At 45.8% G+C, this 26,680-nt stretch overlaps 3 protein-coding genes across 6 annotated transcripts in view; 1 reads left to right on the top strand and 2 right to left on the bottom strand.

The window, feature by feature from the left end:
* TPCN1 (two pore segment channel 1) overlaps positions 1 to 3,250 on the bottom strand; it is a 29,878-nt gene extending 26,628 nt beyond the window's left edge. Inside the window, exon 1 of one of the 2 annotated variants that reach the window (XM_032229989.1) lies at positions 2,661 to 3,250. In XM_032229989.1, the coding sequence (XP_032085880.1) occupies positions 2,661 to 2,757 (97 nt within the window). In that variant the 5' untranslated portion in view covers positions 2,758 to 3,250. The remainder of the gene's footprint in view (positions 1 to 2,660) is intronic. The other variant, XM_032229988.1, reaches the window with a different exon arrangement.
* Positions 3,251 to 6,798: 3,548 nt separating this feature from the next.
* IQCD (IQ motif containing D) lies at positions 6,799 to 15,114 on the top strand. The gene is made up of 4 exons (XM_032229958.1): positions 6,799 to 7,720; positions 9,995 to 10,228; positions 11,593 to 11,664; positions 14,569 to 15,114. The coding sequence occupies exons 1-4, from the start codon at positions 7,040 to 7,042 to the stop codon at positions 14,839 to 14,841; spliced, it is 1,260 nt and encodes a 419-aa protein (XP_032085849.1). The 5' UTR covers positions 6,799 to 7,039; the 3' UTR covers positions 14,842 to 15,114.
* A 709-nt stretch (positions 15,115 to 15,823) lies between these two features.
* On the bottom strand, positions 15,824 to 26,381 carry RITA1 (RBPJ interacting and tubulin associated 1). 3 transcript variants are annotated; one of them, XM_032229960.1, is made up of 4 exons: positions 26,288 to 26,381; positions 23,256 to 23,572; positions 19,452 to 19,944; positions 15,824 to 16,353 (listed from the first exon to the last, which is right to left on the bottom strand). In XM_032229960.1, the coding sequence occupies exons 2-3, from the start codon at positions 23,522 to 23,524 to the stop codon at positions 19,470 to 19,472; spliced, it is 744 nt and encodes a 247-aa protein (XP_032085851.1). In that variant the 5' UTR covers positions 23,525 to 23,572; positions 26,288 to 26,381; the 3' UTR covers positions 15,824 to 16,353; positions 19,452 to 19,469. The 3 variants fall into 3 exon arrangements, with proteins under 3 accessions (XP_032085851.1, XP_032085850.1, XP_032085852.1); XM_032229959.1 differs by lacking the exon at positions 15,824 to 16,353 and having other exon boundaries at positions 19,121 to 19,944; XM_032229961.1 differs by lacking the exons at positions 15,824 to 16,353; positions 26,288 to 26,381 and adding an exon at positions 25,072 to 25,110 and having other exon boundaries at positions 19,121 to 19,944.
* Between the last annotated feature and the right edge of the window lie 299 nt (positions 26,382 to 26,680).

The following is a 26,680-nucleotide window of genomic DNA, read 5'->3' as shown; positions in this document are numbered from 1 at the left end:
ACTAGTGATTTAAATCGATTTCAATCATGATTTAAATCGACTGGATTTAAATCAAGTCCACCCTGAGTGACAAAATCACTTCCCCCCCTTATTCCTTTAAATCAAGTTGATTTAAATCAAGCCTTTTTACTAGTGATTTAAATCGTGATTCAAATCGACTGGATTTAAATCAAATCCATCCTGAGTGACAAAATCACTCCCCCCTCCTTATTCCTTCTCTTATTTTCATCCAGAGATTTCCATCTCTGCTTCCTGCCAACAGATGGCATTGAAGGGTGAAGAGAAAAATAATAAGCAGGCCTTTGGACGCGGCATTTTAAAATCAAAAACACGGAAAAGAAGTGGCGTCAGGCATGTAATCTGTCCATTATGCTTTCCTTAAACCCTAGAATCATGGGACCGGAAGGGACCTTGGAGGTCTTCTAGTCCAACCCCCAGCGTAGGCAGGAAACCCTATACCGTTTCAGACAAATGGCTATCTAACATTCTTCTTAAAAACTTCCAGTGTTATAGCATTCACAACTTCTGGAAGCAACTTCTGTTCCACTGATTCATTGTCCTAAGTGTTAGGAAATTTCTCCTTAGTTCTAGGTTGCTTCTCTCCTGGTTTAATTTCCACCCATCGTTTTTTGCCCTGCAAAAAATAAAAACCTATTTCTATTTAGTTCTAGGTTGGATCTCTCTTTAACTAGCTTCCATCCACTACATCTTATCCTGCCCTCTGGTATACTACAGAATAAGTTTGAATCAGAAAGAAGAGAGCTGGAAGGGAACTTGGGGGTCTTCTAGTCCAGCCCCCTGCCCAAGGCGAGAGACCTTATATCCTTCTGGAAAACCTCCAGCGACAGGAACACAACATCAGGAATTTTCCTCTTTGGTTCTAGGTTGGATCTCTTTTTTTAAACAAGCTTCTACCTACCATACTACTTCTGGTCCTGTGCTCTTATACCCTAAATAAGAAGTTTGAATCAGGATACCGAAGAGCTGGAAGGGACCTTGGAGGTCTTCTAGTCCAGTCCGCTGATCAAACAGAAGCTCCTACACACCCTCTTCTTTGCGCCAGCCCCTCCACTAGGGGAAGACTGTTATCACATCACCCCCTAATCCTTCTCCTCGTTAGGCCAGACATAATTATTCCCCCCCCCCCGCAACCTTTCATCACACAATTTAGCCTCCAGACAAAACTGTCCACCCTGTGTGTTTCTCCCTGCAGCTGCCAAAGTCCAATTTTGCAAGCGGGGAACCCCGACTTAGCATGCACCCCCTGGCCAACATGGCGCTCCCACCCCTCTTACCCAAGCCAGCTAAGGCTGCTGGGAATTGGAGTCCAACAACCCCATCTCTGTCTGTCTGTATATCTGTCTGTCTGTCTGTCTGTCTGTCTGTCTGTCTGTCTGTCTGTCTATCTATCTATCTATCTATCTATCTATCTATCTATCTATCTACCTACCTACCTACCTACCTACTTACCTACCTACCTACCTACCTACCTATCTGTCTCTGTGTAACTATCTATATATCATTCTCTCTCTCTCTCTCTCTCTATTTCTATCTATCTCTTTGCCTTGCCTCCCTCCCTCTATATATATATATCACTGTCTCTGTTTATTTATCTATATATCATTCTCTCTCTCTCTCTATCTATCATCTATCTATCTATCTATCTATCACTGTCTCTGTGTAACTATCTATATATCATTCTCTCTATCTATCTATCTATACATACATACATACATACTTATATACATACATACATACATACATACATATCTCCTTGCCTTGCCTCCCTCCCTCTCTCTATATATCACTGTCTCTGTTTATTTATCTGTATATCATTCTCTCTCTCTCTTTTTATCTATCACCTATCTATCTATCTAATCACTGTTTCTCTCTCTCTCTCTCTCTCTCTCTCTATATATATATATATATATATATATATATGTATGTATGTATGTTATATTTATGCTGATAAATAAATAAAGGGAGACTAGTATAGATCTATTTCAAGCTATTTAGCTCTCATCAGCTAGCCATACCCAAATTTTGGAGTCGTTCTCTGTAGCTCAAATGGTTAACTCCCTGCCTGGGGGGCAATCGAGCACAGGTTCGATTCCCAAAAACTTGGGTATGGCTAGCTGATGAGAGCTAAATAGCTTGAAATAGATCTATACTAGTCTCCCTTTATTTATGTATCAGCATAAATATAACAAATGTAACAAAAAAGGCAACAGTAAAAAATATTGGGTTTCTGTCTGGATGGACTCTTGTGACGAGCCTAATGACAGAGAGTGGAAGTGTGACCTTCCTCCCATACTTGGGCATACCAGGGGTTGTGACTTTAAAGTATATATATGTATGTGTATACATACACACACACACACAAACACACAATCACTGCCTCTGTCTGTCTCTACCTCTCTAAACTGTCTCTATCCCCCCTCTCCCCCTCCCCACTTCAGTTTCCTAAAGGGGGACCACCTCTCCGCAGGCGGGATGCTGCTGTCGGGACCCCCACCCCACCCCCACCCCTTTCCCTCTCTCTAAAGACACGCAGAGCCCCCTCCCCACCCAAGAAGCCCACTGGAGCCGCTTGCCAAGCGCGTCTCAGCTTCGCATCCCAGAGAAAGAGAGAAGGGGGGGGGGCAGAAAAGTTGGCTTACTTTCGTTGGGGACCCCCTCCGGATCGAGCCTCCGTCTCCTGCCGTCCTCTAAGGTCAAGATCAGGGGGACGTCGTCCTCTTCGAGGCACCCAGCCATGGAGAGGGGGGAGAAGAAGCCCACCGCCCTCCCCGAACCGGCTCTGCTGCACGGGGCGCTCCTGGTTTTTCCCCCCCTCTCCCTCTCCTTTGCTTGTTTGTTTGATGATCAAAGCGGGAGCCCGTCTCGGGGATTTGCCGGCGTTCCCATGATCTTGGGCCAACGCGTGTCGGCAAAAAGTGTCGTTTGCAAAAAAGAAAAGAAAAGAAGAAATGCAATGCAATGCAATGCAAATGGAATTGCAAACGCCAAGGGCTCTTTCCCGTTTTCGGGCCTCCGCAGCTCTTCTTTCCGACGAGTTAGGGAGGAGGAGGAGGAGGAGGAGGAGGAGGAAGCAGCCAAACACGAGTCCAAAGGAGGCGGGGAAGCAGGCAGCGCGTAAATAAAGCGTGGGAACCTCCAACTTCCCTCCCTCTTCCTTTAAAAAAAACCCTCTTTTCAGCCCAGGCTTCTAACCCTGGTTTGCAATCATCGTGGTTAGTTCAGAACCTTTCCAGGGCTTGCAGAGGTCATTTAAAGAGAAGTTTTTTTTCTTTCTTCCTTTTGCAATATGTGCTCCAGTTTCCGCCCCCACCCTTTCCGACTTCTTTTTAACAGAGTTGGAAGGGACCTTATAGGTCATCTAGTCCAACCCCCAATCTCACACACACCCCGCTCAAGCAGGAGGAGACCCTGCAAGCGGGATACTTTGCAAATGTGCCTTGCTAACAAAAGTGGGCGAAGGAGCCGGCTAGGAAGACGTTGAGACCCTCCAGTTAATCCCTTTTAATGCAAAGCGGGCTGATGACTTTTGCAAGAGTCCGTTTTATTTGCGGTTTGGTGGGGAAAAAGCGAGGCTTGCAATCCGGGGGAGGGGGGAGAAGCATTTATTATTATTATTATTATTATTATTATTATTATCATCATCATTATTATTATTTTAAAAAGATGTATTTTTGCAAGTTGTAATGCTATCTATAGACATTCCCTGGGAATAATAATATGGATTTAAGTTCGCATCCCTAGGATTGCACCACTCAACCTGCAGCCTTGGAAGGATGTGGGACCACAATTTCCATCATCCCCAACCAGCAAGAAATTATTAGGAGTTATCAAATAGAAGGTATTTTATTAATGTCTCCACTCTACATGCAGCACAAGCAGCGTCCTATTGGTACCCGGAAGTGGTGGTAGAATCCCTGTTTACCGCGTTCCCTAGAGGCTTTAGGAACGCGCATGCGCTATTGGCTTGCCCTTTTCCGACGTCCTGTCCTGGAATGCGCTACGCCTCTAATACCGCGAAGAGATAAGGAAACGTATGGTTGCCTGCAAACTCCGGTTCTCTATCAAGGTTGCCGCCAGTTAAACGGCCAGAATTAGCCCTTGTACAACAAGTATAAGAGTTCATTTGAGTATCTGGATCACAGCCTGTTTATAAATTCGTTTAACTTCAGGCGATGTATCGCTCGCTTTCCGCTTGGTCTCCCACTAAGGTCAATCGACAACCCGAAGTGTATGCCACCTTCTCTTACTATCGTATCCATGCCCCCTTTAAGAGGCACGTGGGAAGTGGGAGGAGCAAGGCGCCATCGCATTGACGCCTCTTATTGGCCACGTCTTGGCTGTCGGAACGACCACAGTGGGAGCAACGAGGGCTTCGATTGGCTAGTAGAAGCTCCCCCTCATCACGCGGTCCAGCGTTACCCGGCAACGAGAGGACTTTACGGAAGGGAAGCCGTTGTCATGGTAACCGTGGCGGGGTTTTTTTTTCGCTTTTAGGTAGGTTGAGCTGCAAAAGTTAAAAATGATGCTTTTCCTGGACGGGTTATATTTTATATTAATTATATTAATTAATAATATATCGTTTTATAATATTGCAGATCATTTTATTACATTTGTTTATATGGCATTATTGCATCGAATTGTTATACAATATTATACTCCATTTCTATTATATTACTAATTTTATTATGATTTTATTATGATTTTATTATGATTGCTTAAGGCAGGTTTGACTTTTTTTTTAGCTTTCTAGTTTTTTTTTTAATTTAATTTTATTTTTGTTACATAGACAACATAATCACATAACAATAGAAAAAGAAAGGCAGAGGGAAAAGAAAAAAAAACCCACACACATAAAAAAGGGGGAAAAAACCCCATCATCCCATACAATATGTCATTTGATTACAGGTGCATCCCTACTACGTTTCCCCCCATACACACATCCCGTATCTCTCTGTTATATATTTAATAGACACCACAATAACCTAGGGTTTTTTAAAAAAAGGGGGGGGAGACCCAAAAAAGGGGAAGAAAAAAGAAAGAAAAAGAAAGAAAAAGAAAGAAAAAGAAAGAAAGAAAAAAACCATCATCACATGCAGCATGTCGTTTGGTTACAAGTGTTTTAACCTCTGCATCTTCAAATAATATTTACCGTCTCAAATGTTTCATCTAATATAACTAAAGGCCTCATTTCCATTCTACAATATATATTCAGTTAACATTAGCATTATTTTTCCCCAGAAAGTATACTTATATTTATTGTTAACTTTGCATTTCATACCTTCAAACAGAGATCTTATTCCTTCATTTTTCAACAAAACATCGCTGCCTATATATACCTGTTTTCATTTGTTCCCCTATTAGAATTGCTTTATCATCAGCGAAATATCATTATAATAAGTTCTTAGCCTTATACATTATATCACCAGACCTTATATTAATTCTTCGTTGTGTCATTGTTAGATTATTTCACAGCAAAATTATATCATCATTTACTTTCTTCAATTAAAGCATATCATTTTTTCATTTCCAAAGTTTTTTTCCCCCCCTAGCCACCGATAAGCAGGTTTGACATTTTTATCCACCTACGGAGCACAGGTAGTCCTCAAGTGACAGCAACTCAGTGACCGTTCAAACTCACAACTTACGGCCGTTTTTCACACTTAATGACCGTTGCAGCATCCCTGCGGTCACGTGATCAAAATCCAGATGCTTGGCAACTGACTCACATTTATGATGGTTGCGGTGTCCCAGGGATCCCGTTTTGCAACCTGGCAACCAGCCAATTCAATGGGAAAAATCAGATTCACTTAACGACCATGTCACTAATTGAACAACTGCAATGATGCACTTAAGAACAGCGGCAAGGAAAATCATGCAAATGGAGCAAACTCACTGAATAAATTTTTCAGTTAGCAACCTACATTTTGGGTTCAATTGGGGGTCATCACTCAAGGACTACCTGTATAATTATTATTATTATTATTATATTTCATTTTTATTATTCATCTGTTCATCACACAGCCAGATGTTCAAACAAGATTTGGTATTTTGGTTCGCCTATCGAGTCCTTCCCATCAAGATAGGCAAATGTTATTATTTAATAATATTAAAGATATCATCGCAGGATGTCAGCTGTTCCAATCCAAGCTGCCTTTTTGCAATTGACCGATGGGGATTTTGTCAACGCCGACCGAGTTCAAGGGATGCTCCAGATCATTATTAGGGCTGGTAACACCATCAGCCAGTCTCAATTTGGTATTTTTATCCATCCAGTCAGTCCTTCCCACGAATCTGGGATAAGCAGATGTGGATGTTTGTTGGTATTAAAGCTATCCACGCAGGATGTAAGCTGTTCTAAATTAAAGCTGTCTTTTTGCAATTGACTGATGGGGATTTTGTCAATGCCGATGGTGTTCAAGGGGGGCTGACGATCAGGTGGGAAATTCATCAGGTTCTGGAGAACCGGTAGAGGAAATTTTGAGTTCGCAGAACCGGCAAATACCACCTCTGGCTGGCCCCAGAGTGGGGTGGGAATGAAGATTTTTCAGTACCCTTCCCCTGAAGTGAGGGAGGGGGAGAATGGGGATTTTGCAGTATCCTTTCCCTACCACACCCACTGAGCCATGCCCACAGAACCGGTAGTAAAAAAAAAATTGAATTTCCCCACTGCTCCAGATGTTTTGGGATTGTACCTAAGGCAGCTATCATTATCGGTATCCCCTTTGCTTTATTATTCATTCCAATCGTTATATTATTGTAAGGTTACACAGTCCTTATTTTATCTTTATCTTCAGGAGGAAATAGCGAGGGTCGTGTCTGAGACTCTTTCCCAGGTTACATTTCCGCCCTGGACTCCGATGCCTCTTCTCTGAACATTGGTTTCCTCTCTTCGTTCTGTCCCTCAAGGTTAATCCTCGCGCCCATTGCTCCGTCTTAGAATCCTCTTCCTCGGGGGCCCTAAAACAAAGGCATTCAAACAACCGAAGCCTTGCCGGGAGATTCAAAAGCAGCAGAAAAGATGACGACGGAATTGGTCTCCACGTCTTACGAGCTGGTGGATTCCATCCGCCCGAAAAAGGCTATCCGAGCTCCCTTAAGGATCTTGGATCCCGCTCGGTCGAAGCTGAGCACCGTCGAGACCAAGAGGATCATATCCGTCTTGGATGAAACCATCTTCAAGATAGAACTGGTCAGTGTCTTCTCCCACGTCATCGAGAACCTCGATGAGTTTAAGCCCTTCTTGGGTCCTGACCTCACGGGAGCCTTCCGAGAACATCTCCGGCTCTCAAACATCCTGGAATGTATGCTGTCCCACCCGGAAGAAGAAAATATGCTCTATATAGGCTCCGGGAAGGGAACTTTCTTTGGCCTGGTGGATCCCGATGGCCATCTCACGCTGCATGTTCAAGGCCTTAAAAGCTCGGTCCGAAATATCCTACGCCTGCTTTACACCAACACTGGCGCTTGCCAAGCTCTGAGAGAGGTGTTTTACACCAGGGACCCGTCCGTCCACAAATTTATTCATTGCTTGTCCAAGCAGAGGGGCTTCCTCTTCGAGCAGCTCCTCACCACCCCTCTAGAAGAAAAGGAGAAACATCGGTTTTTGTACGAAGTCTTCCAGAGAGACAAGAAAAACACGGAGACCGCGGCAGCTCTGGAAGACGAACTTACTGCAGCCGTGCAGAATAGGGATGAGGAGGTAGGATGGTTGTTGTGCCGTAGGCTTCCCCAGCAGCACGAAGCCGATAAACTCCTCGTCCCGATAAACCCCTTTTATTTCATGGACAGTGAATTCCTCTCCAGCACAGTCTTTCCTCTCCCACAGTCTTTCAAGAGAGTTCACAATTACCGACCTTGATCAGGCTTGGAGAGTAGCCAAGCCGATATCTTTCAGACGCCACAATATTTGGCAGGAATGCAGGAATGAACTAATTGTCTCCTGCAAACTCCACTCCCCTTTCGCTCCTCTTTTATTCCCTATTCACCGTCCACCTGCGGCCTTACTCCCAAGTCGACCCTCCTGCAAACTCCACTCCGCTTTCGCTCCTCTTTTATTCCCTCTGGGAGGGGCCATTCACCGCCCACCTGTGGCTTTACTACCAAGTCGACCCCTGTTCTTTAGCTGTTCCCTTCGTCTGGCAACTCTGCGCATGCGCACACTTGGGAACAGGCTCCAGCTGTTCTTCTGCCCCACGGATATCCGACTCCGAAGGCAGCTGATAACTGTCGGATAGCCCTGGCCCCATTTCTGCCTCCGGTGTAGAGCCCTCGTCTGAGCCTTCCCCAGACTCCAGGACTGGCCCATCTTCCTCCCCAACCTCCTCACTGTCTGAGTCAGCTCTGCCGGCTGCTGGCGAGCCACAACAGTGGTGGAGCTAAGCAGGCAGGATCTAACTGTGGTCCACTTGGCTGGCCAAACACGAGATTTAACGAGTTGCCAAAATGGGCTGTTTCCCTTGGAAAACCAGATCGTAAGCAAAAAAAAAAAAGGGAGTATAGATTTAACCGTAAGAGCCAGTGTGGTGTAATGATGAAGATGCCGAGCTAGAAAATGGGAGTTCTAGAACTCTGGTCTCACCTTAGGCATCAAGCCAGCGGGTTGAGCTTGGGCCAGGCGCTTTCTCTCAACCCTAGTAAGGCGGCAATGACAAACCCCTGAAACTTTGATGAGACTTTGGGCGGGCAGTTTCGAAGAAACGGACATGATTGAATGGGAAGGGGGGAAAAAGAGAGAAATAATAGAAAAACACTTGAGAACGAGTTAGGTCCGGCGACTGAGCTAAAAACTGGGAAACTGAGTTGTAGTCCTGCTGTTAGGCATGACCTTGAGCCAGCCTCTCTCCCTCAGCCCTAGGAAAGAGGCAATGGCAAATCCTCGCCAAGAAAAACTACAGGTAGCCTCAGAAAACTAGACGTGATTGAAGGGAAGATCAATTTTTTAAAAAATACATTTGACTAGCAATAGCAATAGCAGTTAAGACTTATATACCGCTTCATAGGGCTTTCAGCCTTCTCTAAGCGGTTTACAGAGTCAGCATATTGCCCCCAACAATCTGGGTCCTCATTTTACCCACCTCGGAAGGATGGAAGGCTGAGTCAACCTTGAGCCGGTGAGATTTGAACCGCTGAACTGCAGCTAGCAGTCAGCTGAAGTAGCCTGCAGTGCTGCACTCTAACCACTGCGCCACCTCGGCTCACTAGAGAGATGGCCCTCGATTTATGACCCTAATTGAGTCTGACATATTTGTCAGCTTCAAGATAAGATAATGTTTTCATGCCAAATCTGGAGAGAGATTATCCATCCTCGACTTGCGACCACCAGCTCAGCCACAGATATGTTGGGCTCAATGTTGGTCATAATTCGAGGACTACCTGTACTAGTGGCTATGTCTTTAGGGAGGGGAACTGGACCCTTCAATGAGAGTGGTGCGAGAGGTGAAGCTCTGGCCTCACAATCAGGAGGGTGGGAGTTCGATTCTAGGTAGAAGCAGATATTTCTCTCCCTCGGCACAATGGGAACATATCTGCTGAACAAAACACTGCTCTGGCAACAGGAAAGGCATCTGGCCATCCACACCCTCTGCTAGCTCCATTCAGTTGCTTGAGACTCTACCCCGCCAGGGATTATGGGGTCGTTAAATGATGATGAACTGGACCCTTCAACAAAAAGATCTTGTCCAGCTTTGACTGCTGTGACCAACTTCGACTCCGCTAATCCTCAACAGGGATATTCTAAGTGTGGTTTGGATCCAGTGGGTCTTTTCAGAAGATTCCACCCAACTGGAGAGTTGGATTGCAAAGTTGTCGTTGTTTCTTCTTCTTCTTCTTCTTCTTCTTCTTCTTCTTCTTCTTCTTCTTCTTCTTCTTCTTCTTCTTCTTCTTCTTCTTCTCCTCCTCCTCCTCCTCCTCCTCCTCCTCCTCCTCCTCCTTCTTCCTCTTCCTCCTCTTCTTCTTCTTCTTCTTCTTCTTCCAGATTTCCAAGAAGAACGCTGTCATCAAAGACCTGAAAACCCACTTGTACAACCTGGCCAAGTTCTCCGAAAGCCAAATCCAGCACACGCGGGCGGAAGCCGAGAAGCAGCACAAAACGGAGGTGCGCACTTCCCAGGCGAAATGCGCCAAGCTGCAACAGGAGCTGCAGCAGCTGCGGGCTCAGTTCAACGCCCTGGTGGCTGAAGACCGAGAGGTGGAACTCAACCATCGGAAGGTGAGTCCCGGCGGAGGCTGAGCAGAGAAACCAGGCTTAAGAGCAGTGACTGTGAGAGGGATCTTGGAGTCTTAGTGGACATTAGTGGGATTCAAATAATTTAGCAACTGGTTTTCTGCCCTAATGACCGGCTGGGTAGGTGTGGCTCGGTGGTCATGTCACTGGTTGGGTGTGGCCAACTCAATGTCACTCACGTTGATGGGCGCTTCACCTTAGGCTGTTACAATGCAATAAGCTGTTACAATGTTAACAGGAGAGGCAGTTTCTGCAAGCAGGGCAATAAAGATGAGGCTAGAAACAACACCAGAATGTTTCCTTCCTGCCTTCCTTACAGGATTAGCCCTGTAAAGTGGGGAAAAAAACAAAAGGAGATTTCTTCCAACAACCGGTTCTCCGAACTGCTTAGAAAGTTACCAACCGGTTTGCCCGAATAGGTGCGAACCGGCTGAATCCCACCACTGGTGGACACCCAGTTAAATGGGAGCCAGCCGTGTGCGGCGGTAGCCAAAAAAGCCAACACAATCCTAAATTGCATTAACAGAAGGATACAATCAAGACCAAGGGAGATACTAATGCCACTCTATAAAGCCTTAGTAAGACCATACCTAGAGTATTGCATCCAGTTTTGGTCACCACACTATAAAAAAGATTTTGAGACTCTAGAAAGAGGGCAGAGAAGAGCAACCAGGATGATTAAGGGACTGGAGGCTAAAACATACGAAGAACGGTTGCAGGAACTGGGCATGGCTAGTCAAGAGAAGGACCAGGGGAGACAGGATAGCAGCCTTCCAATATTTGAGGGGCTGCCACAGAGAGGAAGGGGTCAACCTGCTTTCCAAAGCACCTGAAGGCCAGACAAGGAAGAATGGATGGAAACTGACCAAGGAGAGATTCAACCTGGAAATAAGGAGGAATTTCCTGACAGAGCAATCAACCAGTGAAACAGAAGCTGCCTTCGGAAGTTGTTGGAGCTTCATCACTGGAGGCTTTCAAGAAGAGACTGAAATGGTGTAGGGTCTCCTGCTTGGGTGCGGGGTTGGACTAGATGACCTACAAGTTCCCTTCCAACTCTGTTAATATGTTATTATTCTGTATTCAGAGGTTGTGGGAGCTTCATCCCTGGAAGCTTTCAAGAAGAGATAGGACTGTCATCTGTCCGAAATGGTATAGGGTCTCCTGCTTGGGCGGGGGGTTGGACTAGATGACCTACAAGGTCCCTTCCAACTCTATTAATTAATCTAATCTCTAATCTATGAAACACATTTGCACACCCTGACAGCAGCGGTCCCACAACCTTCAAGACCGGAATCATAATTTTTGCTGCCAAGCTGACCATTTTTACTCTGATCTTATTTCCTTTTTAGAAAAAATACAAGGTGGAAATGGAGATAGAAAACTGGGTCCAAAAATACGATATCGAAATGATTGAAAAGCAGGTAAAATATGAGCTTCTTCCCTTTTCCCTCGTTGAGCTATTCTTGAGAATGAAGGTGCGGTGGCCTAGAGGTAGCGCTCTTGCCTCACGCTCAGGAGGCTGTGGGTTCGATCCCAGGCAGAGGCAGATGTTTCTCTATCTGGGCGCGATGGGTTAGGGGTCTGATGTGAACTCCACGCAGGCGTCGGGAAGGGCATCCGGCCAGTATGAGCGCCATTTCATGGCCCCAACTCCCCCCGCCCCGATGTGAGGGATTAAAAGGAGAAAAAAAGCTATTTTTCTCTTGAGAGATCATTTGCAAAAATAAGTAGACAGGTCTTTTAACTAAGGCTTAATTATTATTGTATTTCATTCTAATTTCATTTTAAATCGTGTTTTATTCCAATTTCATTTTAAATCGTATTTTATCTAATTCATTTTAAACTTCTCATCAAATTTTAGTAATAATTTGTTTCTGGAACACTGTGCTTTGATATGGCCGAAGGACCAATCAATCAATAAAAATCAACCAATCAATACTAAGCCTTAATTGCAGGATAAATCCTCCTTATGGCATTCCTGCCATTGAAATTATGACCTGAGTTAGATTTCACCGTGCTGTTCTCGCCTTCTCTCCACTCTCCGGGCTCTTGGATCAGGAGCAGGTGGTCCTTGCTCCTCGCCTGAGCTCTGTCTCTCATGTTCATCCTGCCCCTGTTCCACCTGTCTACAAGATGTCCTACTCCTGAAAAGCCCAGGCCTGACTGGCCCTGCCCTTCCCCATTTTCCTCCAAAGCCAAAGAAGTCGCCCCCTCAATCTCTTGTATTCCAGCTCAGATTCAGGCTCCAACAGGGGCATGACGGCATGACACTTCCTTGTGAGATTCAGGTAACCCAGTGTTTCCCAACTTCGGCAGCTCGAAGATGGGTGGCCTTTGCTGGCTGGGGGTTGGACTAGATGACCTACAAGGTCCCTTCCAACTCTGTTTTTTTTCTTTTTTTCTTTTTTTTAATTAAAAGTTTTAATGAGTTTTACAATTATATACCTTACACCTCCCTCCGCCCCGATCCCACATCCCCTCCCACTCTCCCCCCACAATCTCCCAGAGCAAATACAGGGTATAAACATTTAGCAACCATATACTAAAATAAACTAACTTTAGCGTCATCCCTCCCTTGTACTTTAACTCCCTTTTTGTAAAGCTAACTTTAGATAAGTTGTAACATTCCTTGTTCATTCATTCATAAGTTATCTGAAGTTTCTTAGTCCCATATTTATTTTGAATATAATCAGTCCATCTTCTCCATTCCAGCTTGTATTTCTCATCTGAATGGTCCTTGAGGTATGCTGATATTTTAGCCATCTCTGCTAGGTTTGTTACTTTTAATGTCCATTCTTGAATGACAGGCAATTCTTCCTTCTTCCAGTACTGCGCCACCAACAATCTTGCTGCCGTTGTTAAATTCAGAATCAAGTTAGTCTCTATAACTGTAAAGTCTGTAATTATACCTAACAAGAATAACTGAGGAGTAAACTTTATCGTCTTTTTAAGAATACTTTGAATAATCCACCATATTTTTATCCAAAATGCTTTGACTTTTTTACAAGTCCACCGTATATGATAATACGTAGCATCAGCACAATCACATCTCCAGCATTTAGGTTGTAGGTTCGGATACATACAAGCTAATTTTTTTAGGATCTAAATGCCATCTATAAAACATCTTGTAGAAATTCTCTCTCAGGCTTTGGGCCTGCGTAAATTTTACGTTTCTTACCCATATCTTTTCCCATGTTTCCATCATTATTGGTTCTTGAAAATTTTGTGCCCACTTTATCATACAGTCTTTAACTAGCTCTGTTTCAGAATCTATTTCTATCAATATATTATATAATCTTTTTATATGCATTTGACTTTGGTCCCTAATTTGTTTTACTAAGTTATCCTCATTTTGCATAATACCAATTTTCTGGTCCTTTTTTCATCTGCCCTTTAGCTGTCCATACTGAAACCAGGTTTGAATTACCCTTTCCTCTTTTAGTACATTCAGAGGTTTTAACTGTAATACACCTCTTTCTATGGTAAGAAGCTGTCTGTATGTGGTTACATCCTGTTTTTGTTCTATGCTTATATTCTCTTATATTCCAACTCTGTTAATCTGTAATCTGCTAGGCTTCCGGCAAGGGAAATCAATGGGGGGATTTGCTTAAGGAGCCCAGAGATTCACTTAAAGCTGCTGCGATTCGCTTAACAAGTGTTAAGTGTTCGGAGTGTTCGGAGACTACAGTTGGTCCAGAATGCAGCTGCGCGAGCGATATCGGGTGTACCTCGGTACACCCATGTTACACCTATCCTCCGCGAGCTGCACTGGCTCCCTATTGGTCTCCGGACGCGCTACAAAGTGCTGGTGATTACCTTTAAAGCCCTACATGGCCTTGGACCTGGATATCTGAGAGACCGCCTCCTGCTGCATACCTCCCAACGACCGATAAGAACTCACAGGCTAGGCCTCCTCCTCCGGGTGCCGTCGACCGGACAATGCCGGCTGGCGACCACTTGGGGGAGAGCCTTTTCTGTAGCTGCTCCGGCTCTGTGGAACAATCTACCAGCAGAGATCCGGACCCTTCCCACTCTTGCGGCCTTCCAAAAAGCCACCAAAACCTGGCTGTTCCGGCAGGCCTGGGGTTGTTGATTTATAAATCAGGTCCAACCCCCAGCTAAGCCAAATATATGTGGTGTTTCTTAAACTGTTTTTGTTTCTCTCCCCTATTTGTTATTTTATTTCATCTCGTATCTGTAAGCCTCCCGGAGCCCTCCGGGATTGGGCGGCATATAAACTCATTAAATTACGAATTAATTAACCATGGCAAGTGAAAGAAAATAAAAAAGGGCTCATAAAACTTCGACTCCTTCTATTTCCCCAGGAGGAAATCGATGAGATCGATGAAGTCTACGTGGTCGAGAAGGAGGACTTGGCCCACCTGCGGGAGAGATACACCCGGCTGGACGAGGAATACTGCCAGATCGTGGAGGAGAGGAAGGTGAAGCAGGAACAGAAAGACAAAGCAGAGAAGGAGCTGGCCATCCTGGCCCGCGCTGCGACTCTCATCCAGGCCGTCTGGAAGGGCTACTTAGTGAGGTCGTTGTTACGGAGCAAAAGGAAGAAGAAGGGGAAGGGGAAGAAGGGCAGGAAATAAGCGTTGGTCAACGCCTGGCCGTTCTCTTCTTTTGGGGATGGGATGCCCTGGGCAGCTTCGGAGAGGGATGGGGGAACCCTTGGAAGGTTCTAGGACACCCTTTAATAAAGTTGATCCTTTAAAAAGATGGGGGACCTGTCAAAATCATTTCCCCCCCCCCAACCCCAAATCTCTCTTATCTTGAATTGAAAGGGGAGAAACATCGCAGAGAACAGAGGTCCTTGGTGCTCTCTGAGCTTGGCTGTTTTACAGACATTTCATTAGGTAACATCATCAGTGCTAGAAGGGCCTGGGGTTTAGGAGGAGGAGGAGGAAGAAGAAGAAGAAGAGGAGGAGGAAGAGGACGACGACTGTAAGGTCCTTGATGCTCTCTGAGCTTGTTTGCTTTCTTGCAAATGTTTCATTACCCCACTAGGTAACATCATCAGTGCTAGAAGGGCCTGGGGTTTAGGAGGAGGAAGAAGAAGAGGACTGTAGGGTCCTTGATGCTCTCTGAGCTTCTTTGCTTTCTTGCAGATGTTTCATTACCCAACTAGGTAACATCATCAGTGCTAGAAGGGAGTGGGGTGTGCAGAGAGAAGGAGGAAGACTGTGGAGTCCTTGGTGCTCTCTGAGCTGGCTTTTTTTCCTCGCAGACGTTTCTTTACCCAACTAGGTAACATCATCAGTGCTAGAAGGGAGTGGGGTTTGTGGAGAGGAGGAGGGGGAGGACTGTGGGGTCCTTGGTGCTCTCTGAGCTTGCTGGTTTTCTTGCAGACATCTCATTACCCAACTAGGTAACATCATCAGTGCTAGAAGGGAGTAGGGTTTGTGGAGAAGAGAGGGAGGGAGGAGGGAGGGAGGGAAGGAAGGAAGGAAGGAAGGAAGGAAGGAAGGAAGGAAGATATATAGTTAATGACAGGGAAGGAACCTTAGTGCTCTCTGAGCTTGCTGGTTTTCTTGCAGAATTCTCATTACCCAACTAGGTAACATCATCAGTGCTAGAAGGGAGTGGGGTGTGCAGAGAGGAGGAGGATGACGACAAAAAACAGGCACAGAAAAAAGTGGTTTTGTTTGTTTATATAATGTGATATGTTGTGTCAACTTGGCCCATTGCCATTTATTCACTAACGACAACGAAGCAAATCAAAGCAGGAGCCAATTCCCCCCCCCCCTTTCTATCCCAGCCAAGCTCCATCCGACTTTGTTTTAAACACTAATTTTAAAAAGTACGCTGGAAACCAAGATACTGTCAAACAAACCATCGGGGACAAAACATACTCTACATTTACACAAACGCTCTTAGCGTCTTCCAGAAGAACCGCAATGATGATGAAGGATCTGGGTTCGAAATCCACTAGTGGTTGAGGATGCTAGTTAGGACTTGCCTATCGGAGAGACAGTAGAGGGGGTGATATGACAGCTGCCTTCTAGTACTTGAGGGGCTGTCCCAGAGAAGGGGGGTGGGGGGTCAACTTATTGTCCAAAGCACCAGAAGTCATGGATGGGAGATCTTTAAAAGAGAGATACAACCTACAAATAAAATAAAAAAACCAGAACGATTATAATCAGTGGAACAGCTTGCCTTCAGAATTTGCGGGTGCTCCAAAACTGGAGGTTTTCACCCCACAAAAAAGGCAGAGGGAGAGAGACTGGAATGGAATAAGGTCTCCTTTGAGCAGAGGGTTGGACTAGAAGACCTCCGAGGTCCCTTGCAGCCCTATAATTCTCTCTTCTAAGTTTGGAAGAAAAGTGTACAGGTAGTCCTCAGCTTACGACCAAAATTGAGAACCAAATTTCTGCAATTCAGGGAGATGTTAAGGGAGTTTCGCCTCCTTTTATGAGCTCGTTTCCATCTATCTATCTATCTATCTATCTTCCATCCATCCATCCATCCATCTATCATCCATTCATCTCATCCATCCATCTCTATCATCTACCTACCTACCTACCTACCTACCTACCTCTATCATCTATCCATTCATCTATCCCATCCATCCAGCTATCTCCCCCACCTCCCTCCATCCGTCCATCCATCATCCACCCATCCATCCATCTATCTATCTATCATCTATCTACCTACCTACCTCCATCATCCATCCATCCATCTATCTCTACCATCCATCTCCCTCCGTCTATCTATCTACCTCCCTACCTCCCTACCTATCTCTATCATCCATTTATCCATCCATCCATTCATCTATCCCATCCATCCATCCATCCATCCATCCACCTCCCTCCCTCCGTCCATCCATCCATCCATCCATCCATCTAAAAATGGCTGTGTGCGTGTGTTCCAGCATAACTCCGGAACGCCTGGAACAATTAAATTGGTACAAAGATGACTTCCTCTCTGGAAAAAAATACTGTGGGGGTAAGGCACCCCTAACACTCCTAGGGGTATGGGTTCTGTTAAGATACAGCCTGTTGTGCCTTAAAATGGCTTCTACCGTACTACCTTAAAAAGGGCTTCTACTGTACAGTGCCGTGGAGTTGCCCTGGTAATGGCTTCACAGTACCCCACAAGGGGGCTCCCTCTGGTAAGGGGAAAAATCCAACATTAGAAATGGCGTTTGGTCGAGACATTTCCCCCCTATAAATAAATACCCGGGCAATGCTGGGTTATCAACTAGTTCTTAATAAAGTGAATCACTGCAGATGCTACATTAGTAACCTGGTTGTTAAGTGAATCCAGCTTCCTCATTCATTCTGTGCGTCCGAAGGGGATCAGGCGACCCCGGGACGCAGCAGCGGTCGTAAGCACGAAACGGTTGCCACGCGTCAGAATTTGGATCGAGCGATCCCGGGGTTGCTAAAAAGCTCGCGAGTGTGAAAAACAACCATAAATGTTACTTTTTTTCCGGGGCCGTCGTAACTTTGAATGGTCGCTAAATGAACTGTTGAGGACCACCTGTGGTGGGGCAGATAATATTCAGGTGAACGCTTCGATATCCAATCTTTTCGTGTAGTTTCTAAATGGCTCTTTTTATTTTACTATTTGCCTTTCGATGCCATTTGTTGGCAGAAAGCAGAGATGGAAATCTATGGGCTAAATAAGGAATTTATTCCTAAATAAGGGAGCTGGAGAGGCAGCATAAAAAACATGATTTCTGTCTCAGAAGAAAATCGAACACTTAATATTACACGTCATAACTGCAGCAAGAATCATCGGCGCACAGAATTGGAAAAACAAAAATACACCAACAGAAGAAAACGCGATAAAAATATATATATTAGAATGCGCTGAAATGACTCACGAAAGAAATAAAAGATAAAGAAAAATCTGAGTATTACTCAGTATGGAATTTATGGCACAAACGGCTAGAGGGAAGATGCAAATAATAAGAAAGCAATAAAGGGGTGGGTGGGAAGTTTAAGAAATTAGAAAATAATAATAAAACCGCAGAATTAACAAGAGGGGAGGAAATGTAAGATGGACTGTAAATAAAATAGTACTGAATAAGATAAATAAGAGAAACATATGTACATAGAAGGATAGAAGGATCGAAGATGTATAGAAATAAGTACATGGAAAGAATAATAGGAATAACTATATGAGAAGATGAAAAATGTGTAAAAATAGACAGACAGACAGAGATAGAGGTATATAAAGGTATATAAAGGTAGGTAGGTAGGTAGGTAGGTAGATAGAGATAGATAGGTAGATATAGATAGATAGATAGATAGATAGATAGATAGATAGATAGATAGATGATAGATGATTGATAAATGATAGATAGATGATAGATAGATAGATAGATAGATAGATAGATAGATAGATAGATAGATAGATAGATAGATAGAAGGAGTATAATGGATGCTTAACGATGTAGAAATGTTTGAAAGATGATAACGGTTTTTTTAAAAATGGGAAAAAACTCTAATAAAAATATTTTTTTAAAAAAAACATGATTCCTATGTTCTAGGTTCAGATATCATGAAGCACTATGAAGTGCTTTATAAGTCTATGCTATTGCCCCTTCCTTCCTTCCTTCCTTCCTTCCTTCCTTCCTTCCTTCCTTCCTGTTGAACTCAGCCTTCCATCCTTCTGAGGTCAGTAAAATGAGGACCCAGATTGTTGGGTGAAAGAGGCTGACTCTGTAAACCATTTAGAGAGGGCTGGAAAGCACTGTGAAGCGGTATATAAGTCTAAGTGCTGTTACTATTGTTCCTTCCTTCCTTCCTTCCTTCCTTCCTTCCTTCCTTCCTTCCTTCCTTCCTTCCTTCCTTCCTTCCTTCCTTCCCAGATTGTTGGGGGAAAGAGACTGACTCTGGAAACTGTTTAGAGAGGGCTGGAAAGCATTGTGAAGCGGTATATAAGTCTAAGTACAATTGCTATTGTCCTTCCTTCCTTCCTTCCTTCCTTCTTTCCGGTTGACTCAGCGTTCCCTCCTTCTGGGGTGGGTCAAATGAGGACCCAGATTGTTGGGGGAAAGAGGCTGACTTTGTAAACCGCTTAGAGAGGGCTGAAAAAGCACTGTGAAGTGGTCTATAAGTCTATAAGCTATTGTATCGCTATTCTCTTCCATTTCGTGCCGCGTTTCCTAAATTCGGTAAACTTCGAACGTGGGTGGACCGCCACTCCCAGAATTCCCCAGACAGCACACTGATTTCGGAAGCCGTCCACTTACAGGATGGGTTGGGCTAGTCTACCTCCAGGGAGGTTTTTCGGGCTGTGAACCTGTTGTCCGAGCAGATGCACCAGGCAACGCTTTCCAACGTGGAGTGAGAAGAACTCCAGAAGAAGCAGTGGGCGTACGTTGGTCCTGCTGTTTATGGGATCTTCCTGGGCAAAATCGATCGGAAGAATCATACAGTCTGGTGAGGGACTGGGAAGGTGGCCTTCTCGTGGCCCCGTCTGAAGGATTCTCAGGTGGCTTCCAAGCAGAGGTTCCTGCTTTGTGATTGGCTTCAAATCTGCCGTTCCCCGTGGAGGCCACCACCTCCTTCGGTGGACGGTGGGAAAGGACTGGCCGGTCTCTTGGAGCTGAAGGCGGAGTCCAGAGCAGAGGACGGAGTTTAGCCACATCTTCTCTGGTGGCCCAGGAAGCTGTCCATCCATGTCCTCCCGGCTTGGACCCAAAGAGAGTCTCGTCGCAATAGGATGGCGTGTGGCTTTTCAATCTTCCGGACGGAAAGAGAGAGAGAGAGATGGACGTCAACGGAAAAAGCTTACCGTATTTTTCGGAGTATAAGACGCAGGAAGGTTTTGAAGAGGAAAATTAAAAAAAAAAAGGTTTTGCACTCTGCAAACCTCCCAAAAACGGCCCTGTTTTTTTTTCAAAAAAAGGGCATGAATAGCCCTTAGGAGGCTTATAGAGTGCTGCTGGGGGCAAAAAACGGGCCGTTTTTCACTCATTTCTGCCCTCTCCAGCCCCCAGGAGCTCTCTGAAAGCCTCCTAAAGGCAATGCACGGCCATTTTGGTAAAGGGGCAGAGTTTCGGGAGGCAAAAAAATGCTGTATTCAGTGTATAAGACGCACCCAAATTTTCAGCCTGCTTTTTGAGGGAAAAAGGTGTGTCTTATAATCTGAAAAATACAGTAACTTCTTTTGAGTTTTATGTGTGAAAGTTGGCTCGGTGAGTTCTAGTCCCATCTTGGGCATGAAAGCCAGTTGGGTAACTAGACTAATTACTAGGAGATGGTGAGTCCTAGTCCCGCCTTAGGCATAAAACCAACTGAGTAACTGTGGACTAGGAGATAGTGAGTTCTTTGGATAACTTTGGATCAATCATTAGGTGCCAGTGAGTTCTAGTCCTGTATGAAGCATGAAAACTAACTGGATAACGTTGGACCAATCACCAGGAGATGGTGAGTTCTAGTCTTGCTTTAGGCATGAAAGCCAGCTGGGTTACTTTGGACCCATCACTAGGAGATGGTGAGTTCTAGTCCCGTATTAAGTATGAAAGCCAGCTGGGTTACTTTGGACCAATCACTAGGAGATGGTGAGTTCTAGTCAGCTGGGTTACTTTGGACCAATCACTAGCAGATAGAGAGTTCTGGTATTGTATTAAGCATGAAAACCAACTGCGTAACTTTGGACCAATCACTAGGAGATGGTGAGTTCTAGTCCTGTATTAAGTATGAAAGCCAGCTGGGTTACTTTGAATCAATCACTAGGAGATGGTGAATTCTAGTCTTGTTTTAGGCATGAAAGCCAGCTGGGTTACTTTGGACCAATCACTAGGAGATGGTGAATTCTAGTTTGTTTTAGGCATGAAAGCCTGCTGGGTTACTTTGGACCAATCACTAGGAGATGGTGAATTCTAGTCTTGTTTTAGGCATGAAAGCCAGCTGGGTTACTTTGGACCAATCACTAGGAGATAGTGAGTTCTAGTCCTGCCTTAAGCATGAAAGCTGGTTGGGTGAATTTGGCCCAATCTAGCTGTGAGCAATGTTCCCTCTAATTTTTTTTCAGTGTGAGCGGAAAAGTACAGTGTGTGAGCGGCACAGTTTCATGCCTGAGCACCTAAGAGAGCCACAGTTTGAACTGCTGTCGCGTCTGCTGGACATTTGCGCAACATTCCAAGCGTCAAGCGCCAATTGCGAGCGAGGTTTGAACCCGATGAATGCCAGGCATGAAAAGTGCCATTCAAACACTATACTTTTCCGCTCACCCTGGGAAAAAAAAGGCTCTCTGCTCAGCTTTTACATTGTTAGATTGGCTAGAGAGAGACATGGCACCAACAGGGTCCTGGGTCCTGGCATTTTGCAGGCAACCTGTCCTCTCACATTCTTTGGAATGCAACCCATCACGTGTGAATTAGATTTTGCCAATTATCCTATTAAAAGATAATGCTATTATTCTAAAATACGACTAACTCAATATTAAAAACTGTAAATATTTGATGCTGATAAATAATAGCAGTAATTGTTATTTAGTATGAGTAAAATCAGTATTGATATATCAATATAATATCTATCAAAATTGACAATAAACACTAAAATAACAATACAAATATATAATGTGAAATATAAATGTAATAAATATAATATATAAATGCAACATAAATGTAATAAAATAATTTATCATGAAATTCTCCCCCTTTAAAGTAGTAAGATCAATTAAATAGTCTAGCAAGTTTGGACAATATGCTATATGTTATGTTACGTAAGAATATATATACCTCAGAGTCAGATACAACATCCACATCATTTCCAACTGAGTCAATAAAATCATATGCCATGCCAAAACTATTTTAAATAAAGATATGAAATTAATCAAGTATTGCATTTATTTTTCAAATGAATGTACATTTTTTATTATTTAAGTTTTGTACCCTATCTTTTCTAACGTTAACTTTAAAAAGATGTTACATCAGACTACAATACAAGTAATTAAATGAAGACTAAAATAAGTGTTTTGGCATATTGAGCTTTTTATATTTCTTTCTTATATTGCTTCCTTAGTTGAGAACTTCCTCCTCAGCTTACTTACGCATTAACTGTTTGTTGCTTTTATGGTTTATTCATTCACTGCTCCATCTTCAGTTTTTTTCACAGGGGGCAGGGCTTCCTTCCTTCCCTCCCTCCCTCCCTCCACTCCTTTGGCCACCAATTTTGATCCAATTCTCTCTCTCTCTCTCTCTCTCTCTCTCTCTCTCTCTCTCACACACACACACACACACACACACACACAGACACGTTATTTGGGGGGGGGGTTGAATTATTCCGCCTCACTGCGCAAAGTCGGCTCAGCATGTGTTCGGCCCCCACTTACGCCGAATCAAATCCGCGGCCGGCGGGACCAAGGCAGGGGTTGCATTTCAAAGCCGCCAGTCCTCTTGCTTCTTCTCCTTCACCAGCAAAGCTCCCGCTGGCTTCCCGGCCCATGGCTTTGGCGTCTCTCCCTCCACGCGGAGCCCCTGAGCTGGCTCCCGCGTTATCCCTCCCCCTTCCTCCTCTGCCGTGCTTTTGAGGCCGCCGCTTTCCTACTAGCTCCCGTGGCCTCAAAAGCACGGCAGAGGAGGAAGGGGGAGGGATAATGCGGGAGCCAGCTCAGGGGCTCCGCGTGGAGGGAGAGACGCCAAAGCCATGGGCCAGGAAGCTAGCGGGAGCTTTGCTGGTGAAGGAGAAGAAGCAAGAGGACTGGCGGCTCATCAAAACAAGTCTGGGGAGGTCCTTTGCGGGCGGCCTGTTCTAGCCGCCTGCAAAGGACTTCCCCACGTTTGCTTTGGTAGAAATCTCTGCGCGGAAGTTAGAAACTTCTGCGCGGGGATTTCTTTCCATGTGCGCGGCCGCGCACGCGCGCACCTTAGAGGGAACAGTGGCTGTGAGACAGCCTGTTTTGAAACGAACGAGTCCCACTCGTCATTCATCTTAAATACTCTCTCTGTGAGGCACTGGGTCATCTTCCCCTTATTGCTTGCACGCACACACACACACACACACACACACACACACACACAGACACCAGCACCCCAAATGGGCCCTACCTGTATTTACTCCTCTTCCGTGGGGTGCTGACCGACTGGGGGGATTTCAAAGGACTGGAATCTACCCGTCTGGCCTCCGGGCTCCATAGCAGGGGTCTTTGACCATGAGTCTTGGCCTCCTTCCAGGGTGGTTCAAACTCCGGGCCAGACGGTTGGTGCTTTCCTTGGTTACCGAAGAGCGATTCGTCCACAAAGGAAGCCGTGGCCTTGATCCTGTAGACTCTCCCTTTGCGTTGCGAGGGAGCCCCCAAGCCCGCTGAGGCCTTCATGGAACTGACCGAGGCAAGCAAAAGCTCTCATCCGTCAACCATCCCTTCCTGAGAATTATGGAATGGAAATAGGAAATGATTTCAATTATTAATGGGCATGGGCAGAACGGATTGCCGGGTGCAAGAAATCAGGAACCGGGAATTAAGACCCAAAATGAGTACAAGTTTACTTCATGCTGCCTCTAAATAAGAATCCGAACTACTGACAGTCAAGGCAAATTGGCGGGAGATAAGAATTCAAGGGAATTCAAGGTGGACTGGCCTTAAGATCTCTTTTGGGGGGTGAAAGGAATCTCTCTTTGGGCTCAGCCTGCTGATGTCTTAACACTTATGGGGGTCACTTAACCTGCTGCAAAATAACACAACACAACTGTTGTGTTTGCACAACATGCCGAACCTGGTCGCCAAGCACGAAGGTGTGTGACCCATAGAAGGACATCTGTGTTTTCCAAAACATTGGGAGACTCCAACTCCAACGAGCCTAGACAACCCAAATTCAACTGGCCAACTGAATCCTGGATGCGTTGCAGATACACAACCCACAAATGTGCTCCCATCAAACCTTAAACCGCAAACCCAGATTGAGAGACTGCAATGCCCGTTCCATTGCTGTATATCCGAATTGCCAATCCTGCAATCTGGACTCCAGATAAACCCTTCTGGCTATTTAAGGGGTGGTCTATTTTGGCAACCCAAGAGATGCGGCGGCTCAGTGGTCTTAAAGCATAGTGGCTGGGGGATTCTGGGAGTTGAAGTCCACAGGTCTTGAAGCATACTGGCTGGGGGATTCTGGGAGTTGAAGTCCACAGGTCTTGAAGCATACTGGCTGGGGGATTCTGGGAGTTGAAGTCCACAGGTCTTGAAGCATACTGGCTGGGGGATTCTGGGAGTTGAAATCCACAGGTATTAAAGCATACTGGCTGGGGGATTCTGGGAGCTGGTCCACAGGTCTTAAAGCAGACTGGCTGGGGGATTCTGGGAGTTAAAGTCCACAGCACTTAAAACATGCTGGCTGGGGGATTCTGGGAGTTGAAGTCCACAGGTCTTATGCAGGATCTCCAAAACTGCAAGAGGGCAACTGATGGAACAAATTCCCCACTCCTCAATTTCGCAGGCTCTGTGTCAGAGGGGAAGGCACCGCATTTGAACAGCAGGCCTCGGCGGCCGTCCTGGATTTAATGGGCTATGATGACCGGAATTTAAACAAGAACAAAAAGCTTTTGAAATGGTGAGTCACCCAATTGCAGAGCAAAACAAATTTCGGGGGGGGGGGGGCGCAATTTCTCCTCTTTCTTCTCCCCAAAGAATGTATTTCTGTCTCCTTGTGAATCAAAAATGTTCCCACATTCCTTTAATTAGGCTCTTTATTTTTTATATGTGGCTCAATGGCTAAGACGCTGAGCTTGTCGATCAGAAAGGTCGGCAGTTCGGCGGTTCGAATCCCTAGCGCCGCGAAACAGAGTGAGCTCCCGTGACTTGTCCCAGCTTCTGCCAACCTAGCAATTCGAAAGCACGTAAAAAATGCAAAATAGAAAAATAGGGACCACCTTTGGTGGGAAGGGAACAGCGTTCCAGGCGCCTTCGGCATTGAGTCATGCCAGCCACATGACCACGGAGACGTCTTCGGACAGCGCTGGCTCTTTGGCTTTGAAACGGAGATGAGGACCGCCCCCTAGAGTCGGGAATGACCAGCACATACTTACCTTTATTATTTTTTGAACACTCCCCACCCCAGGGCCAAGATCTTCAACTATGCACTTACTACAAGGACTCTCCCTTACAAACCAACTTGGCTGGAATTCTCTATCTATCTACCTATCCTCCGCGAGCTGCACTGGCTGCCTATTGGTCTTCGGATACGCTTCAAGGCGCTAGTCGTCACTTATAAAGCCCTTCATGGTATTGGACCTGGGTACTTGAGAGACCGCCTGCTGCCAATTACCTCCACTAGACCGATTAGATCCCACAGATTAGGCCTCCTCCGAATTCCATCCGCTGGCCAATGCCGACTGGCGACCACCCGGAGGAGGGCCTTCTCTGTGGCTGCTCCGGCCCTCTGGAACGAGCTCCCCGTGGAGATTCGGATCCTCACCACCCTCCAGGCCTTCCGCAAAGCCCTTAAAACCTGGCTGTTCCGACAGGCCTGGGGCTAAAGAGCTTTGCCCCCCTTCTCGAATGGTATGGTTGTTGTGTGCTTTTAAATTGTGTATTGCTTTGTCTTTTTTTATCCCTTATTTGTATCCCCTTCCCTGACTTGGATTGTGAGCAGCCCTGAGTCCCCTGGGGGGGGGGGGGGAAAGGCGGCATATAAGTGCAATTCAATTCAATTCTTTTCACCCAAGCCAAGCCATCGCAGCTTCTGGCATCCAGGCTAGGGACTGGTGGGGAAATCCCGGGGTAGTTGCGTGGGAGTGGGGATGGCGTGGGAAAAGGGGAGAAGCGAGAACGGACGGGCCAGGTAGGGCTTCTGGATGGGGAGCAGGTGGGTAGAAGCAGCAAAGTGCCTGGCCGGGGACAGGGATTCCCACCCACGCAGCACCGCGGGTGCAACCTTGCGCGGGAAGGAATCCGCCTGCCAATGCCTTGCGTTGCAACCCAGCTGGGAAGCGGCGCTTCCAGTCTGGTTCCCCCTGGAGACGCAGCCGCGCATGGAAGCGGGGTGGGCGGACTCTGCGGCCAAGCGCTTCCCCTTCTCCTCCCTCCCCCGGCTTTGCAGCCAAGCGACCCACGCACCCACCCACCCACTCACCCCCGGAGACTGACCGCTTCGGCGGGCGGGCGGGCGGGCAGAAGGAGGCGTCGGGCTCCCTTCCCGGCTCTGCAGCGCGGCGAGTGGTGGCGGAGGGAGGCTGGAGCTGGACGAGGCTTCCGAGGAGGAGCTAGACGTCCCTCCTCCCACCTCTTCCCCCAGGATGGGATCCAGCCCGGTGATCCCTTTGGAGGAAGAGAGAGAGAGAGACAGAAAGAGAGAGAGAGAGAGACAGAGAGAGAGAGAGAGAGATGCTTATTTGATGTACACAAACAGATCTGAAATTGTATATTGTATATTGATGTAGGTACATCTCTGTCTATATCATCTATCATCCGTCCATCCCTATCTATCTATCTATCTATCTATCTATCTATCTATCTATCTATCTATCTATCTATCTATCA

This window comes from Thamnophis elegans, chromosome 13, assembly GCF_009769535.1.
Source record: "Thamnophis elegans isolate rThaEle1 chromosome 13, rThaEle1.pri, whole genome shotgun sequence".
Taxonomy (NCBI): domain Eukaryota; kingdom Metazoa; phylum Chordata; class Lepidosauria; order Squamata; family Colubridae; genus Thamnophis; species Thamnophis elegans.
This window is presented reverse-complemented; position numbering and strand designations above follow the sequence as displayed.

Coding starts and splice junctions, on each gene's coding strand:
- IQCD (XM_032229958.1), top strand. CDS start 7,040: ATGACGACGGAATTGGTCTCCACGTCTTACGAGCTGGTGGATTCCATC. Junction 7,721..9,994: donor TGCAGAATAGGGATGAGGAG/GTAGGATGGTTG, acceptor TTCTTCTTCCAG/ATTTCCAAGAAGAACGCTGT. Junction 10,229..11,592: donor TGGAACTCAACCATCGGAAG/GTGAGTCCCGGC, acceptor TTTCCTTTTTAG/AAAAAATACAAGGTGGAAAT.
- RITA1 (XM_032229960.1), bottom strand. CDS start 23,524: ATGAAGGCCTCAGCGGGCTTGGGGGCTCCCTCGCAACGCAAAGGGAGA. Junction 19,945..23,255: donor CGGAAGAGGAGTAAATACAG/GTAGGGCCCATT, acceptor TCCGTCCGGAAG/ATTGAAAAGCCACACGCCAT.